This window comes from Artibeus jamaicensis, unplaced genomic scaffold (assembly GCF_021234435.1).
Source record: "Artibeus jamaicensis isolate MK-2021 breed Jamaican fruit bat unplaced genomic scaffold, CSHL_Jam_final scaffold_584, whole genome shotgun sequence".
Classification (NCBI taxonomy): domain Eukaryota; kingdom Metazoa; phylum Chordata; class Mammalia; order Chiroptera; family Phyllostomidae; genus Artibeus; species Artibeus jamaicensis.
In genome coordinates this window covers 12,375,589-12,390,717 of record NW_026522048.1, presented here as the reverse complement: position 1 = coordinate 12,390,717, position 15,129 = coordinate 12,375,589, and the positions used below count along the sequence as shown (strand labels likewise).

Sequence of the window (15,129 nt, the reverse complement as noted above, 5' to 3'; positions counted from 1 at the left end):
TGATTTGTCTGACAATTACAGCTTATTAAGATCTTACTGAGCTCAAATAGGTTTAATATACACAGGTAGCTAAAAATCAGATAACCATTTGAAATAAATTGTATCTGTTTAGACTAACTTTTTATGCTGAAAACAAGCTTTAGCTAATGGCTCATATCAAATAGTTGTGAGGACAAATTTTAGAGATAATTTAGGTGTTTTATAGGTGATTAATGCATTTCATATTTTTCATGAAGACAGACTTAAAGTTTTTCTCTTTAGCATAAAAGAGGGTTTTTTAAAATACTTCTTAAGTGGCACATATAAAAGTTGTTTTCCCATCGCATGAACCATAGAGACACTCTCACTGATAACACAGTGTAGGTGAGAAAGGACATGTTTTATATTTGGCAGTTCACTTGAGCACAAGTTTCAACATTTGTAAAATGGGGCAACTTGACTAGATTATAACCTTTATGGTTCCTCTTAACTCTAATATGTTATGTTTTTTTAATTAAGATTTTAGTGTCAAAAGAAAGGACAGTCCAAAAGACATTGGGTCCTTAGTAAAACATACTTTAATAATAATCAAGCTGGCCAAGATTAAAATTTTCTCTAAGAATTCTGTAAGAAATATATTACTTCTTCCCCCCATATCATGTCTGAATATGTGTTTAGATTGTTAAATGTAACTATTCTCAAAAATGTTTTGTTATTTGTTTCTTCTCAGGTCCCCGGCTTTTCCTATCTTGCCCCATGGATGTAGAAGGTTCTAGAGTGTGGTTCATGGATCTCTGGAACTATTCTTTGGTCCCTTATATTCTGGAGGCAGTAAGAGAAGGTCTTCAGGTATAGCACTCAATTTTGTTTACTGTTTTAAAAACATCATTAATTTAAAAGCAAAAGCATTAATTTATCCAGATATTTATGCAGAAAACTAAAGGTATGACCTATGTAAGTATAGTGGTAAACTTTTAAAGAACACTGGTATTCAGTACATTTTCCTGTTCTCAAAATAAATAGTTAGGAAAAAGAGAAAGCATGCTTATTTCAACAAGCATACATTGAAGGCCACGTTCATTGTGATGGGTGTTTACAGACTGTTCTTATTAAGTAGCCCATTAAAAGCAGTGCACTACTTCTTAGAAGACAGGAGCATTTACAAGAGCTTTGATCATTTATACTCTTATTGTGTGATTTTCAACGAGCAATTTTTGTTCACAGGCTCCCTGTTTTCAGTATGCTTTACTGTCTGAAGTCCTTTAACATCACTTACGTGCTTCTTTACTATTTTTGAGAGTCCTCCCAATCCTGAGGCAGTTCTGTGACACGTTGGTTTGCAGCATCTCTGCTATTCCTCTCCCAAGGCCCTGTAATTAGCCCTTTTATTTACTCTTAACTAAGAAGTCAAAACATATTACTGATAAGAAAATCTTGTTTCTCCAACAAAATGTATTACCCCTTTCCATTAGTCATGCTACTTCCTTAAATTGGAGTTGAAATTTCGTGGTATTGTAGAATTATAAAGCTCCGGGTTGAAAAGTTAAGATTTCTGTTGCCTAATTACCTGACTTGTTATAGAAGAATCCAGTCTTCAATGATGACTCAACCATGGTTTAGGCAGTTTCTGCATAGGCATAATTATTTCTGGTAATCACAACTGCTACTAGAATTAGGACATAGCTTTTTATGTTTTGTCATCTCCAATACTGTGTTGCCTTTATTTTACTGTCTAAAGAATTGGTTATCTCCTTTTCTTTCCTTTTCCTGCCTTTTTATCACCACGTTCCCCTCACCTAATAAGCATATCATGGCAGTACTTATGCCTGTCGCAATGGTTCTGATGGACATGACAAAAGCTATGAGGATGCTCTGACCACTCAGTCCTAGAACACATTACCAATTGGTTCTACTCCAGATGTAAATAACCTAATTTCATATGTTTAAGTTCACCTAACCCAGAAAATGGCTCCAATAAAATAAAAGACTATATCGAAAGTTTTAATTGTTCAGGTACAACATACCACCTTTTCAGATTTCTCTGAAAGTATTATGCCTAGGATGTGAGTTAGGTCTCTCACTTTCAGTCTTTATACAAAAAAAATCTTTATATAAAAATTACTTCCAATATTCTAGAAGTCATCATTTTAAAACTTAATATTTCAGTGAAGTATTTATTTCTTAGATACTTTTTCAAACATGAAGCATTTCATATACAAAGACTTGGATAATAGCTTAATATCCAAGTCTTTGTATATGAAATGCTTATTTCATGTGTTTGCTTATACATAGAAAGAGAATGAAGGTGTTCAGAAATTCAGAGACTTTAAAACAACTAGATTTATTAATCTCATTTTTAAATTGCAGGCATTTTTAAAAAATTAGTTGAATCAATATTACTTATAAAACACTATCCTGAGAATTATAATTCCTTCGCTTCCTTTTGGACAAAAGTATAATCACAAAAGTAGTACCAGTTTCCCAACTAAAACTGAAAAATATTTCAAAATGACTTTTTTTCTTTAAATTATATTTTATTGATTATGCTCTTACAGTTGTCCCAATTTTCCCCCTTTGCCCCCTCTCTCTACCCAGACATGCCCACTCCCTAAGGCAATACCCCCACCCTTGTTCATGTCCATGGGTCATGTGTATAGGTTCTTTGGCTTCTCCATTTCCCATACTGCACTTTGCATCCCCATGGCTATTCTGTAACTACCTATTTGTACTGATTAATCTCCTCACTTCTTCACCCATTCCCCTACACCTCCCCTATCTGGCAACTATCAAAATGATCTCCATATTCATGGTACTGTCTCTGTTCTTGTTTGCTTAGTTCATTTTTTAGATTCAATTGTAGACAGGTATGTATTTATTGCCATTTTATAGCTCATGGTTTTGATCTTCTTCTTTTTAAAGAAGAGCCTTTAACATTTCATATACTACTGGTTTGGTGGGGATGACTTCTTTGGCTTCTTCTCATCTGAGAAGCTCTTTATTTGCCCTTCAGTTCTAAATGATTGCTTTGCTGGGTAGAGTAATCTTGGCTGTAGGTCCCTGCTTTTCATGACTTTGAATATTTCTTGCCAGTCCCTTCTAACTTGCAATTTTTCTTTTGAAAAATTAGCTTATAGTCTTATAGGAGCTCCTTTGTAGGTAATTATCTGCTTTTCTCTTGCTGCTTCTAAAATTCTCTCTTTATCTTTAACCTTTGGCATTTTAATTATGATGCATTTTGGAGTGGGCCTCTTTGAATCTATCTTGTTTGTGACTCTCAGTGCTTCCTAGACTTGCATGTCTGTTTTCTTCACCAAATTAGGGAACTTTTCTTTCATGATTTTTTCAAATAGATTTCCAATGTCTTGCTCTTTCTCCTCTCCTTCTGGAACCTCTATGATGCAAATGTTGGAACTTTTGAAGTTATCCCAGAGGCTGCTTACACTATTCCCATTTTCTTTTTTGGAGTGGGGAATTCTTGTTTCTTCTTGTTGTTCTGATTGGTTGTTTTTCACTTCTTTCTGTTACAAATCATTGATTTGGTTCTTGGCTTCATCCACTCTTCTGGTATTTTCTTATGAATTGTTCTTTATTTCAATTAGTGTGTCCTTAGTTTCTGACTAGATTTTTTTTATGCTCATGAGATCCTCACTATTTTCCTTGAGCGTCCTTCTACCAGTGTTTTGAACTCTACATCTGATAGATTGCTTATCTCCATTTTGTTTAGTTCTTCTTCTGGAGTTTTGATCTGTTTTCTCACTTGGGCCATGTTTCTTTGTTCCTTCACTTTGGCAGCCTCCCTGTGTTTATTTCTGTGTTTTAGAAGAACTGCTTTGACTCCCTGTCTTGGTAACATGGCCTAATGTAGAGGGTGTCCATTAGGGTACAGTGGCAAAGCCTTCCCTACGACCTGAGCTGGGTACTCAAGGTGTGCCCTTTGTGTGGGCTGAGTACACTCTCCTGTCGTAGTGGAGCTTTGGTTGCTGTTAGCAGATCAATGGGAGGGATTTACCCAGGCCAGTCAGTTGCAAAGATTGGCTGTGACCACTGATCACCAACCTCCACCCACTGTGAAGGATCGGCTCTGCAGGGATAGGGTGGTGGTGCTCCAATGTGGTCTGTAGCTGTCCACTGGGTGCATAGGTCCTGGGTTTTCCCAGGTGGTACCAGCCAAGATCAGCCCCTATCTGTGTTTTGCATGGGCCCACCATTCCTGAGGTATAAAGCAATTTGAGATGGCTGCTACTTGTGATGGGCTTAGAGATTCATAGGCAAAGCCAAGCTGTTAATCTAGGCTGGCTGCTGCAAGACTCAGGCCTGGTGCCACTGAGCATACTGGGCCTGGGAGCTCACTGAGGCCAGCCATTGCTTATTTGAAAGGATTTAGGAAGTTATGAAGCTTGAACCAAGACCAGCCATTCATATGGAAAAGCTGCTGTTAACAACTGTAAATTGGGTGGGATGGAGCTTTAGGGGCTCTCCAGGGTGGGGAAAGTTGATAGATTCTTAGATATGGTACCCACCTGCCAGCTCTGTGGTTCTGTGGGAGGAGGGTCCAGAAAAGGGATGATGGCCTCTCCTCACCTTTCTGTCTGGGGGAAAGCTGTCCTCTAGCTCTTGCCTCCATGCCAGTCCCTTCAGTTCCTCCTTGTGTATCCTGGGTGCCTTTCAAGCTGCTACTTTGGTGCTGGAGCTCAGAGGGAGTGAGTCTGTGTGTGGGTTCTTTGAGAGGAACTGCTCGGTATTCTACCAGTTTCTTCCACTGGCTCAGTTCATGCTCATTTTTGTAGACAGAATTTATGGGGATGTATCTTCCTGGCACTGGAACCCTGGGCTGTAGGGTCTGTTGTGAGTCTGGGACTCTTCCCTCCCAAGATATCTCTCCTGACTTTTTACCCACCACATGTGAATGTGTGACCAGCCCGTTCTGTGTCTCTCCCTTCCTTTCAGTTTGTGTGGATGTGGTTTCTTTAATTCCATGGTCGTCAGACTTCCATTCAACTTGATTTTTGCTGTTTCTGAGCAGTGGTTGTTTTATAATTTAGTTGTCATTTTGATGTGGTTTGCAAAAAGGCAAGCTGTGTTTACCTATGCCACCATCTTGACCAGAAGTCCCAAAATTATTTTTTCAAAGGGATAAAAATGTTCAAGTTCGTTGCCAGATATTTTGTAGTAGGTTAGTGTGAATGTTGAATCAACTGTGATGTAAGGAGTTTGGGAGGAATAATGAGCACCCAGGAAAGGTAAAACAAGAAAATGCTTTGGCTCATAAACAGTTCTCATTGCTGGTAAGGCTGGGCTAATCCAGAAGTCTGTTAGCTGATGACATTCTTGGGATGGTTCATATATGTCTTCTGGAGGAGCAAGAAGAAAAGGAACCACATATGTCATGAACCATTTCCTTGATCTATTACTGGCAGCAAAAAACCTTGAACTGGAGCAAGAGGTGGACAAACAAAGCCTAAATGCAAAGACAAAAATCTGAGTTGAGAGAAATAGAAAGATGCCATTTTAAATGGAGGCTCATGTTTTGGTGAGGAACCACATGGGAAATACTCTCTACTAGATGTTCTGGTTAAAAAAAATTCTGGCGATGCACAGATTCTGATTTTTATTCTGGCAATTCTGTTTTTCTTGAAATAGCAACAAGGAATTCATCTCATTCTGATTATTTAAATTTCTTTTTAAAATTATATTTTAATTACTATAATTGGATTTATATTGAATTTATATTAATTGAATTTATATTGAATTGAATATGTGTAATTAATATAGTGAATTCTGAAATATAGAATCAGGAGTGACTATTTAATTGGTCACCTCCTATTTTGGTGTCTTTGATGATTCTTTAAAATGCTGTCACCAGTTGGTTCTAGACTTTCCTGTTCTTCCCATAACATTTGCTTTCTAAGAATTACAAGTTTTCTTTGGTTAGTTTAAGTTGTATGGCAAGCTATGTTTTACGTCTCTAGAAAGTAAGTTTTTAACTAAGAGAAAATTTCTTCTCCAAAACAAGAGAACTATTTTAAAAATCTAATGACTATTCCCCTCATCATCATCTCCTAAGGAAGTACACAGATGTCAGGACCTGGAGTGTTTTTTTGTAAAGCAAGTCTTCACCACCACATACATCTTGCCCAGGAGAAACCCAAAAGACACTTCCGAGGCTTTATTGCCCACCATTTTGCTTTTGTCTCATTGAACAGCGGCAAACCACATAGAACACCTGGCAGTGTGCCATCGGGGACCAAATATGCACCTGGGAACCAGGATTGCCCTCCGTAAAGCACATCGCAGGGAGATGGGAAGCAAATTAAACAACTGGTGTACCCACGTTGCTGCCCTCTTAATTTTAACTTTTGCTTCTCTCCCCATGTGGCCTTATGCTTTTTTTACAAAGTGCTTTTAGCCTCTGTCTCCTCAGTGTGCCTTTCCCATGATGGTCTTAACATCTCTTAACATTCATCTTCTCCCTTCCGCTCCACTGACAATATTTTAACAAGGCTCTATCACCCTTGTATTATTGACCATAGGAGTCCTTACAAAGTTGATACTTTTATTTTCCACCTTTTCCTCTTCTTTTACTACTGGCCTTATAAATAAACATCAAAAAAAAAACAGTTTATATAGGAAGCAATAAGATTATTAGATAGAAGTTAATCTGAGGAAGATGGTTATCAGAGAAAGTATTCTTATTCTCAAAGGAAGTTTGAGTGGAGTGAACTAGACAGAGGAAAAAAATCTCTTTTCTTTTATTAATCATCATTCCAAATTGCATTTTAGTAGAGAACTCTATTTGGTATATAGCATAGCTTTTTCACTTTTCCATAATTGGAACATTTTTTTCCTCAATTTTGAGGGCTTTTTTTCTGGTTTGTAAACTTACTAAGAAATATAAATGTAAGCTGTCATTTCAACATGTTATTCAAAACCCCCTCATACTCTCCCCCAAATGCTGATTATCTCCACCCAATGTTCAGATTTATTTTGTCTAGTTTTTAAGTTTAAAGTGAGCTATGTAGACAGCTATATGTTGAAAAGATGGGAAATTGTATAAGCACAGTAATTCCCTTGGAAGTCCCATAAAAACTCAGTATGCAAAGGAATCTCTCAATTACTAGCCATCTTTTTTACTGAATGTAAATGCATTTTACATGTGCTAAACATGGGATCCCCTTTTAGATGTACGGGAAACGAGCACCTTGGGAAGATCCCTCAAAGTGGGTGCTGGAAACCTACCCCTGGAGCTCGGCCTCTCTGCCTCAGGGGGGCCCTGCATTGCTTCAGCTGCGACCAGAAGATGTTGGATACGAGGGCTGCATCTCCACCAAGGAAGCCACAACCTCAAAGCACATTCCACAGACTGACACGGAGGGGGACCCCCTGGTAAGCGGCTGGTGTGTGATTCTGTCTATGGAGTCTTGATTACAGTGTGTGGTCATTAGTATTTAGTCATTTGTATCAAAGACATGAGTTATCTTAAGTAATATTTGGGATTGTTTTGAAATTGATACTCATTTTCGACTCCTTTATTTTTGACCTGCTTTCATTGGGTGAATTTCTCAAGACAAAAAGCCAAACTTGTATGCTTAAAAATAATCAAGAAACACTGAAACCAGCTTGTACTTAATGACCATAATTTTTCTCTTAGTAAGCATAAATGTGTATAAAAGGATAATTAAATGTTTTAAATACATGACTAAATTCACTCACTATTTAAGAAAAAACTGTTTTTTTCTAAATGAAGAAATAAAAAGACTATAATCTAATATATACATGAAGAACTAAAGCATATTTTACATATATCATCCAATCTGACTAAATTTAGAATTACTCTTCTCTTGCCTACAGTAAAGAAGAACAGACTGACTTAGGAAATCAAAGGGAAGTTATTCTCCCTGCCTTATTCAATTTGCAATTGCAAATGGCTTAATAAAATTTGATAAAACTTCAAAGTATGAATACTCAGAAGATATTAAGTACATGGTGTTATTAGGAAAAAGACTTTAATTTTTATGTACTAGTTTTTCTAGACCACTTTCTATAGATTGATATCAAATGCAAAGTGTTTGCTGACTTACCATTCTGTGACTAAAGAGATTATTGAACTTGCACAACCAATACAGAAAGAAAACATAATGAAATAAATGCCACTACATTACTTAAATAAAAAGGAAATTATTAAAATCATGCTCTAAGACTATGGCCAAAACCCTAAAATGAGTTCATATGCATGAGCACCCTGACCCCAGAAACCTCAGCGCTATGTCGTCATCACTTCAGTTGATCATCATCAATGTTTGGGGGTTACATGTGAATAATCTGGTCGATTGTATCCCAGTATCCTTTCCCCAATAAAATGCACACGCACAGAAAATTTTCCACACAGTCTCAAAGAATTCCATTATTCCACAGAAACATATATTACATCTCCTTGGAGTCTAGGAATATCCTGTTTAGAACTTTTGATCTCCTGGACTGTAAACTGCCTAAGGGCCTGGACTTGCATTTTTGTAATGGGCCCCTGGCCCATTAGCACATTCATAGAAATTAACAGTAGTGGTGGAATTGGTTTGAAACTCGCGTAATTGTGAGCATGCACTAAATAATTGCTGATTGGATGGTTAAAGTTTAATAGAGTAAATATAAGCCTTGAGGTACAATTATGGGTTATTTCACATAATTTTTGAAAAATAAATTCCAGTTCTGCCTTTGTGGTTTTAATATAAAAGTGAGGTGGTGATAATCTCTTACACTCAGTAAGCCACAAAGCCAAAACATCTCCATTGACAAAGATGGAGATATTATCTCTCTCCCTTTCTCTCCATCTCCTTGTCTGTCTCTCTGTTTCACACAAAGAGAAGTGTTTTTCACAGTTATTATCAGTTACTTTGTAGAGTGTGGGACCCTTAGGGTTGCCCTCGGCTTTTTCCTTTCCACAGTCTTGGTCAGCCAACCCCCGTAAGCACTCTTTTCCCTGGCTCTGAATGCTCTCGTCTTCCAGTCCAGAAAAGACATCCAGAGTCTCCCATTCTGAGTGAATATTGGGGTAAAAAAGTCCCTGATTCCTAATCTGCTACACATCTGAAGAAACAAGGGATTGTGCTGTATGACGTGCTAAAATGCAAAAGACTTACCGTCTAAAACTAGTTGTTTGATCAGGCACATTCTGGTAGGAAAGTAAACATTCTGAATCTATTTTTATTTCTCTGTATTTCTACAATTACTAACATAAGATAAAAGTATATTTGTAGACAATCTAAATCAAATACTAGGGGAAGTTCCCTATTTAATGTCAGAAATATGATTTTAATCCAAACAAAGATGTAGATTTTCGGCATATCTTACTGTATTTTAAAAATACAATGTGTAGCCCTGACTGGCGTAGCTCAGTGGATTGAGTGTGGGCCTGTGAACCATACGATCACGGTTCGATTCCCAGTCAGGGCACATGCCTAGGTTGCAGGCCAGTTCCCAGAAGGGGACTCACGAGAGGCAACCATACATTGATATTTCTCTCTCCTTCTCTCTTTCCCTTCCTCTCTAAAGATAAATAAATAAAATCTTTAAAAATAAATAAAATAAGTAACTAAATAAAAATAATAAAAATACAGTGTGTATTCATCATCAACAAACTTAATCGTACATACTACAATTGCTAATATGGGATAAATATGTACTTGGGGCTAAAAGATTTGGTGATCAGAAGATGAATAAGATACCATTTTTGATCACAGGAAGCTCACAGTCCAGTAGTGGAGAGAGACATCTTCCTATCTAAATTACAGTAAAATAATGATACAGGTGCCTGCCAACTAAAGTTGTGAGTCCCTTGAGGAAGTTGTAAGCTTTGCAGAGGAGATGTTCGAGCTAGGTCTGGAAGGATGAATAGAAGTTCATCATGTAGTTGGACAGAGAATGTTCAAAATTAAGGATGCAGAAAGTGAAACATTGTCAGATGGTATAAAAAAAACAATGAGTTTAGGGAACTATATATGGATCAGTGAGATTAGAACAAAAAGGGAAGGAGGAACTAAATCTGCCGTTGCTAGATCGCGCCAAGCCATGTTTAGCTTTGTAGGAAGTTAAAACTTGGTCATGCAGAAAACAGGGAGACACAGAACATTTCCAAGCAGGGGACTTACCTAGATTTGCAGTCTATAAGGATCACTTTGTTGACAGAATAGAGGAAATGTTAAAGGAAAGAGGGCGGATGCTAGGAGACTCACAGATTTGTAAATACTGTGGATGATAAAGGCCTGAGCAAGACATTACAAATGATAGACATCATATGCATGACTCTGGGTTTGGGGAAGAAGAAGGGGAGAAGGGAGAAGGGAAATGCTTTTGTAGAGAATAATTATTTATCCTAGTAAGTATCGAATCATATGTAACCTTTCTTTTCTCTTACAATGTCCTTTGACTTGAATGCACAAAGCTCCGCAATGAGAAGGCAAAGTAAATCTCTTGTATACATTTATGACAAATCTGAAACTTGGAACTTATTCTAATGGAACATATTTACAATATGGCACCTTATCAAAAATTAAGACTTTAAGAACACTGTTATCGCAACATAAAAATTTTACAATATTCAGCATTTAAATGTTTGTCACTAAGGTAGAATCATAACCCTTTAAACAGACTTCATTAGCCATTTCTGCTCTTAGTAAATCAGGAGGGTGCTGGAAACAGATCTGTTTTACAGATCATCTTTGCCCAGATGCTTGACCTTATAGTGAGCCCACCATCAGTGAGGGCTAACTGACCAAGGGAAGGAGGGAGGGAACACGATTGTGCGTGAAGGTCCGGGTGTGAGAGAGAGACAGAGAAGGAGGCAGAGAGGAAGTGAGAGAGAGAAACTTTGTTGATGGAGGCATTTTGGCTTTGTGGCTTACCAAGTGTAGGAGGTTATCACCAACTCCTTTTGTTTTATATTCTTACGTAGCTGATTTAATAAATTCAGAGAGACCAAAAATTGTATTGGAAACTATTTTCCTGAAGAATACTAAAATATGCTAACATTGTAGCCTCTTTGCCAGAAAGGCATTGTTGCTGAAATTGGTGACAATCATTTTATCACTTACCTCACTAGCATTTTTCAAACACATGCTACACTGAACACACAAGCATGCACAGCTTGAGGTATGACCAAAGAATTCCTTTTTAGATGTCTCCTTTCCAAAGAATCAGGTTACCTATGGATGTAAAAAAAACCAAACTTTGATTATTTTATAAATTAATAAAATCAGTAAGCATTAAATAATATAGAGATGATTGCAGTTTATAGAAATCCTTGATAAGAAATCAAGTCCACCGTCTCATGAAGAAATGTGCCAATTATTCTGTGCTTTGTTGAACCACTTGTCTACAATTTGCTTTAAACCAATCTTTCTTTTTACTTCCCTCTCCTACAGAGGATCTGCAGATCTATTGAAATCCAGGCAAGGCGGCTGCCTTTTATTTGTAGTACATGGGAATGCTAGCTGTCTTTCTCCCTGGGTGCTTTCACGCCTATGTCCTTTTACTGAAACAAATATTGCCATTGTTCTATAAGGCTGGGAAACTTGAGACAGCTGCTATTGTTCCAGAAGGTGGCTTTTGTTGTCGGTGATATATCAATCATATTTTAGCCAGAAATTCAACAACGGAAACCTGACAGTGATTGTTTCCTCCTCCCTCTTCCAACACTCACGGTCTCCTTCCTTCAGTCACCTCCCCTCCAGGGCAGGTCCTAAGCAGCAGATGGTGCGCTTGTGCACAGCGGCTGGCTCCCTGCCACTCCATCCTCCCTTCTCTCCGGGGACTGTGCGCACGAGCCTGTGTGTGCATCTGTGTATGAACACTCACGACTTTCAGTTGCCATTCAGTGCTTTCTGCTGCTCCGGCCAAAAAGCTGGGTAGCTTGGCACACTCTCCAGCAATGAGCCCAGATGTCCAGCTGTGATACAGTTTCCTTCCCAGTCTCCCTGCTGGAGCAATATTCATTCACAACCCCAAATAAAAAAGTGATCTAGAGGCTTTATTTTGTCCTTATGGTTTGGTGGTGTAGTCATATTTGGGGAAAATAATGTAGGAGCTGGGGGCAACTTGCAAAAATCTAAGACTGTTTTCCCATTTTGCTCAGATGGGATGAGACGGTTCCTCATCCAGTCTTGTGGCTCGGGGGCCTTCTACTTGGTGGGGCTGGCATCCTGGGTGCATCACCGCCTGCATCCAATGTCTCTTTTTCTTTCTTCAGATGAATATGCTAATGAAACTCCAAGAAGCAGCCAATTACTCGGGTACGCAAAGCTGCGACAGTGATAGCACCAGCCACCATGAAGACAATTTGGATTCATCTCTCGAATCTACCCTCTAAAGGGGGAACAGAGTTAGGGGGAAAGACTATGCCTTTTAAAAATGTTTAAAACATAAGGTATTTTCACTAAACCACTGCCAGTATGAAAGCACCTATCAAGGGTCCTGACCTAGCCAGAGTCGTGGTCTCCACGGAGGTAGCAGAGCTAAGTCTGAATCGCCAAGATGTTAAATTGAAATGGAAGCTTAACTTTATTTTACTTCTAGGCATTTTTATATCTGTGGAGTGATACAAAGCTCCGTTATACAACTGGGAGGACCCTAGCGATAGGCCGCTGAATAGATTGCACACAGGATAGCCAAACTGGACTTTATGATTTTCCTCTTTAAAAGTTTACAATACAGACCTTTTTTTCTCCCTTCATTTTGTTTCCTCCGACAAGCTGTTCTCCCTGAGCAGGGTCCATTCTTCTGATCCGTCCAACCTCCTTTGTGCCACATGGTGCTGGTCACAGGGCTCCAGTAGTGTTTGTGTCGTGCGCTCACCCCATTCCAAAACGAAGCCGAGAGGCCAGCCCTCCGTAAGCACAAGTGGAATTGTGCAACCGCCAGAAAACACTACTGGGGCGAGCTGGAGAAGTGCCAACTTAGTTCTCAACTGCCATGTCCACGTGACGTGCTCCACCAACTGTCTAGTATCTGAGTCACCGGTTTTATAAGGTTCTTTTTACCACCGTGGTCTTTGTAAGCCACCTGCCCACTCCCTTAACAAGAGTTTTATACCAATTATTAGTCAACACTGAAGAAAGGCTTTTTTAGGGCTTTAATTGTTTGAGCCTTTTCAGTGAAAGAAGGAGCATTTCCTATGGTGCTGTCTCACTGCCTTAAAACAGATTTCTACAACAGTTTAACAGTTGGTTTAAGTCCTCAACCATCATAAATTTCCACTGTCTTTTCATTTACAACCAAGCAACACCAGTTAACACAGTAGCCTCATCTCTATAGATCTTCTTTTGACGAAATGGATAGGAGGAAGATCCGTGTTTTTGCCTTGTGAGTAGTTTGCTTTGCCTGTCCTCCAAAGCACCCCCATAACACAGGAACCCTCTTTGACTGTCACTTCACAGCTAAGACATGTGGCTGAATTCCATCCCGGTCCAGGTGAGAGAGTTTCAGCAGGCGGGAGAGTTTTGAATTTTCATCCAGCAGAGCTGGACGCACTAGATGCGGCGTGAGCACAACCATTTGGCTTTCCTCCCCAATTCTCTTTTTTTAAATTAGTTTTGAGCATGTTGTTTTGATTGCTATTGTTGTACGTGAGAAATTCAGCATTATAGAACACTGCAGCAGTGACGTCACTGTGGAAGAGGAGGCTTTTATACTGTAAAAGAAGGTTAGATTTGCACAGTCTACTGGGTAGGTATTGTAAATAATAATTTTAAAAACTTGCACAAATCAAAACAAACACAAAAAAATGTATGTTATCCTGTTGGTGTTAAGAGGTGTTTCACTTGCTGCGATTTCCTGTATGTTGCAAACAAATACAGAATGCAACCCCTGGAAGCTGTGATTACCTGGTGTGTTTGTCCCGTATTCGCAGTTGTTATGACCATGCAGGAGCTGTCAGTGCTAGCGTGAGCATGCTTCCGAACCGGACATGAAGCCAGTGCATTTTTGGAAAAGTAAAAATGTCCCAACGTGTATCTGTCATGGCAGGCTTTAAAGAGAGTGCATGCAAACCGATCGGGTCGTCGGAGAGGGTGCCAGCACACAGAGAGGACAGGTTTGCAGCTGATGGAGCCCAAGGGCTAGGCCATGGTGTGGACTTGTTCTATGCATGTGAAGCGTGTTACCTTCAGGACGTGTACTTGGTGCTACTCTCTGCAACCACCATGGGTCCGTGGCTCCGGAACAAAAACAACAGGAGACATCCGTGCAGTTTCAGAGCGTCGCTGAGTCTCTAGCCTCCACGCGGTGCTATTGCCCTAAGGGAAATCTGAACTGAGTTTATGCACATAGAGTTGTCGCCCTGACTTTGAAGCCTCAAACGTGGATCGAATCTGTCGTGGAACATCGATACATGTAGCTGGATGAGTGACTAGTTGCCCTTGTACAATGTCTGATCTGAGAACACCACTCGTCTTTCCTTCCCTGCCGTTCTGAGAAACACAGCCCCAACACGGTCAGAAGCCAATTCCTGCCGCACATCCCAGTAGGTCCACCTAGTTTACAACTTAAACTAGTTTGTGAAACATTTGTCTGTACACATTTTATATTTTGTACATTTTTGATGTAACATATCATGTAAATAGGCAGAAACAGTGAAATAAATCATCTGAAAAGTTTTGTAGTCTTTGTAAAGCCCCGACAATAAGTACTTGGTGTCAATGGACTTAACTGGATGATGTATTTTCTATTGGTTTATTGTTCCTTTAGCTTGTAAACCAGCTTGCATATATTTTTTTGCCGATGTGCACCCTGTATCTGTCTAAATTATTACTTTGCCATTAAAGTGGACTTATTTATTGACAACAAGGTGTGGTGTCTGTCTGTGGAGAAAGCCTGAGTAGCAATGCACGAAGCGTCAGGCTTCCAAATGTGTGCACTGCTGATGTGCCAGCAAGAGGGCTGTCTGCGGGTTTTTGTTGTGAATGTCTCACAGAAAGGACCTCATAGCTCTCTCACAAAGGACTTGATCTCTAAATACAGTTGACCTTTAAACGTCTGGGGCCTTAGGAGCACTGAACTGACCTCATGCAGTCAAAAACCTTAAGTTGTCCTTGGTGTTTGCTGGGGATTGGTCCTGGGGCCTCGATGCCAGAATCTCATACAACGCAGCACAGACCAGTGCCT

The 15,129-nt window shown here is 39.3% G+C and overlaps 1 protein-coding gene across 3 annotated transcripts in view; it reads left to right on the top strand.

The window, feature by feature from the left end:
• NAV3 (neuron navigator 3) overlaps nucleotides 1–14,788 on the top strand; it is a 346,564-nt gene extending 331,776 nt beyond the window's left edge. For all 3 annotated transcript variants that reach the window (XM_053658773.1, XM_053658772.1, XM_053658771.1), the window contains 3 exons: nucleotides 710–828; nucleotides 7,159–7,362; nucleotides 12,218–14,788. In XM_053658773.1, the coding sequence (XP_053514748.1) occupies nucleotides 710–828; nucleotides 7,159–7,362; nucleotides 12,218–12,337 (443 nt within the window). In that variant the 3' untranslated portion in view covers nucleotides 12,338–14,788. The remainder of the gene's footprint in view (nucleotides 1–709; nucleotides 829–7,158; nucleotides 7,363–12,217) is intronic.
• The last annotated feature ends 341 nt before the right edge of the window (nucleotides 14,789–15,129 follow it).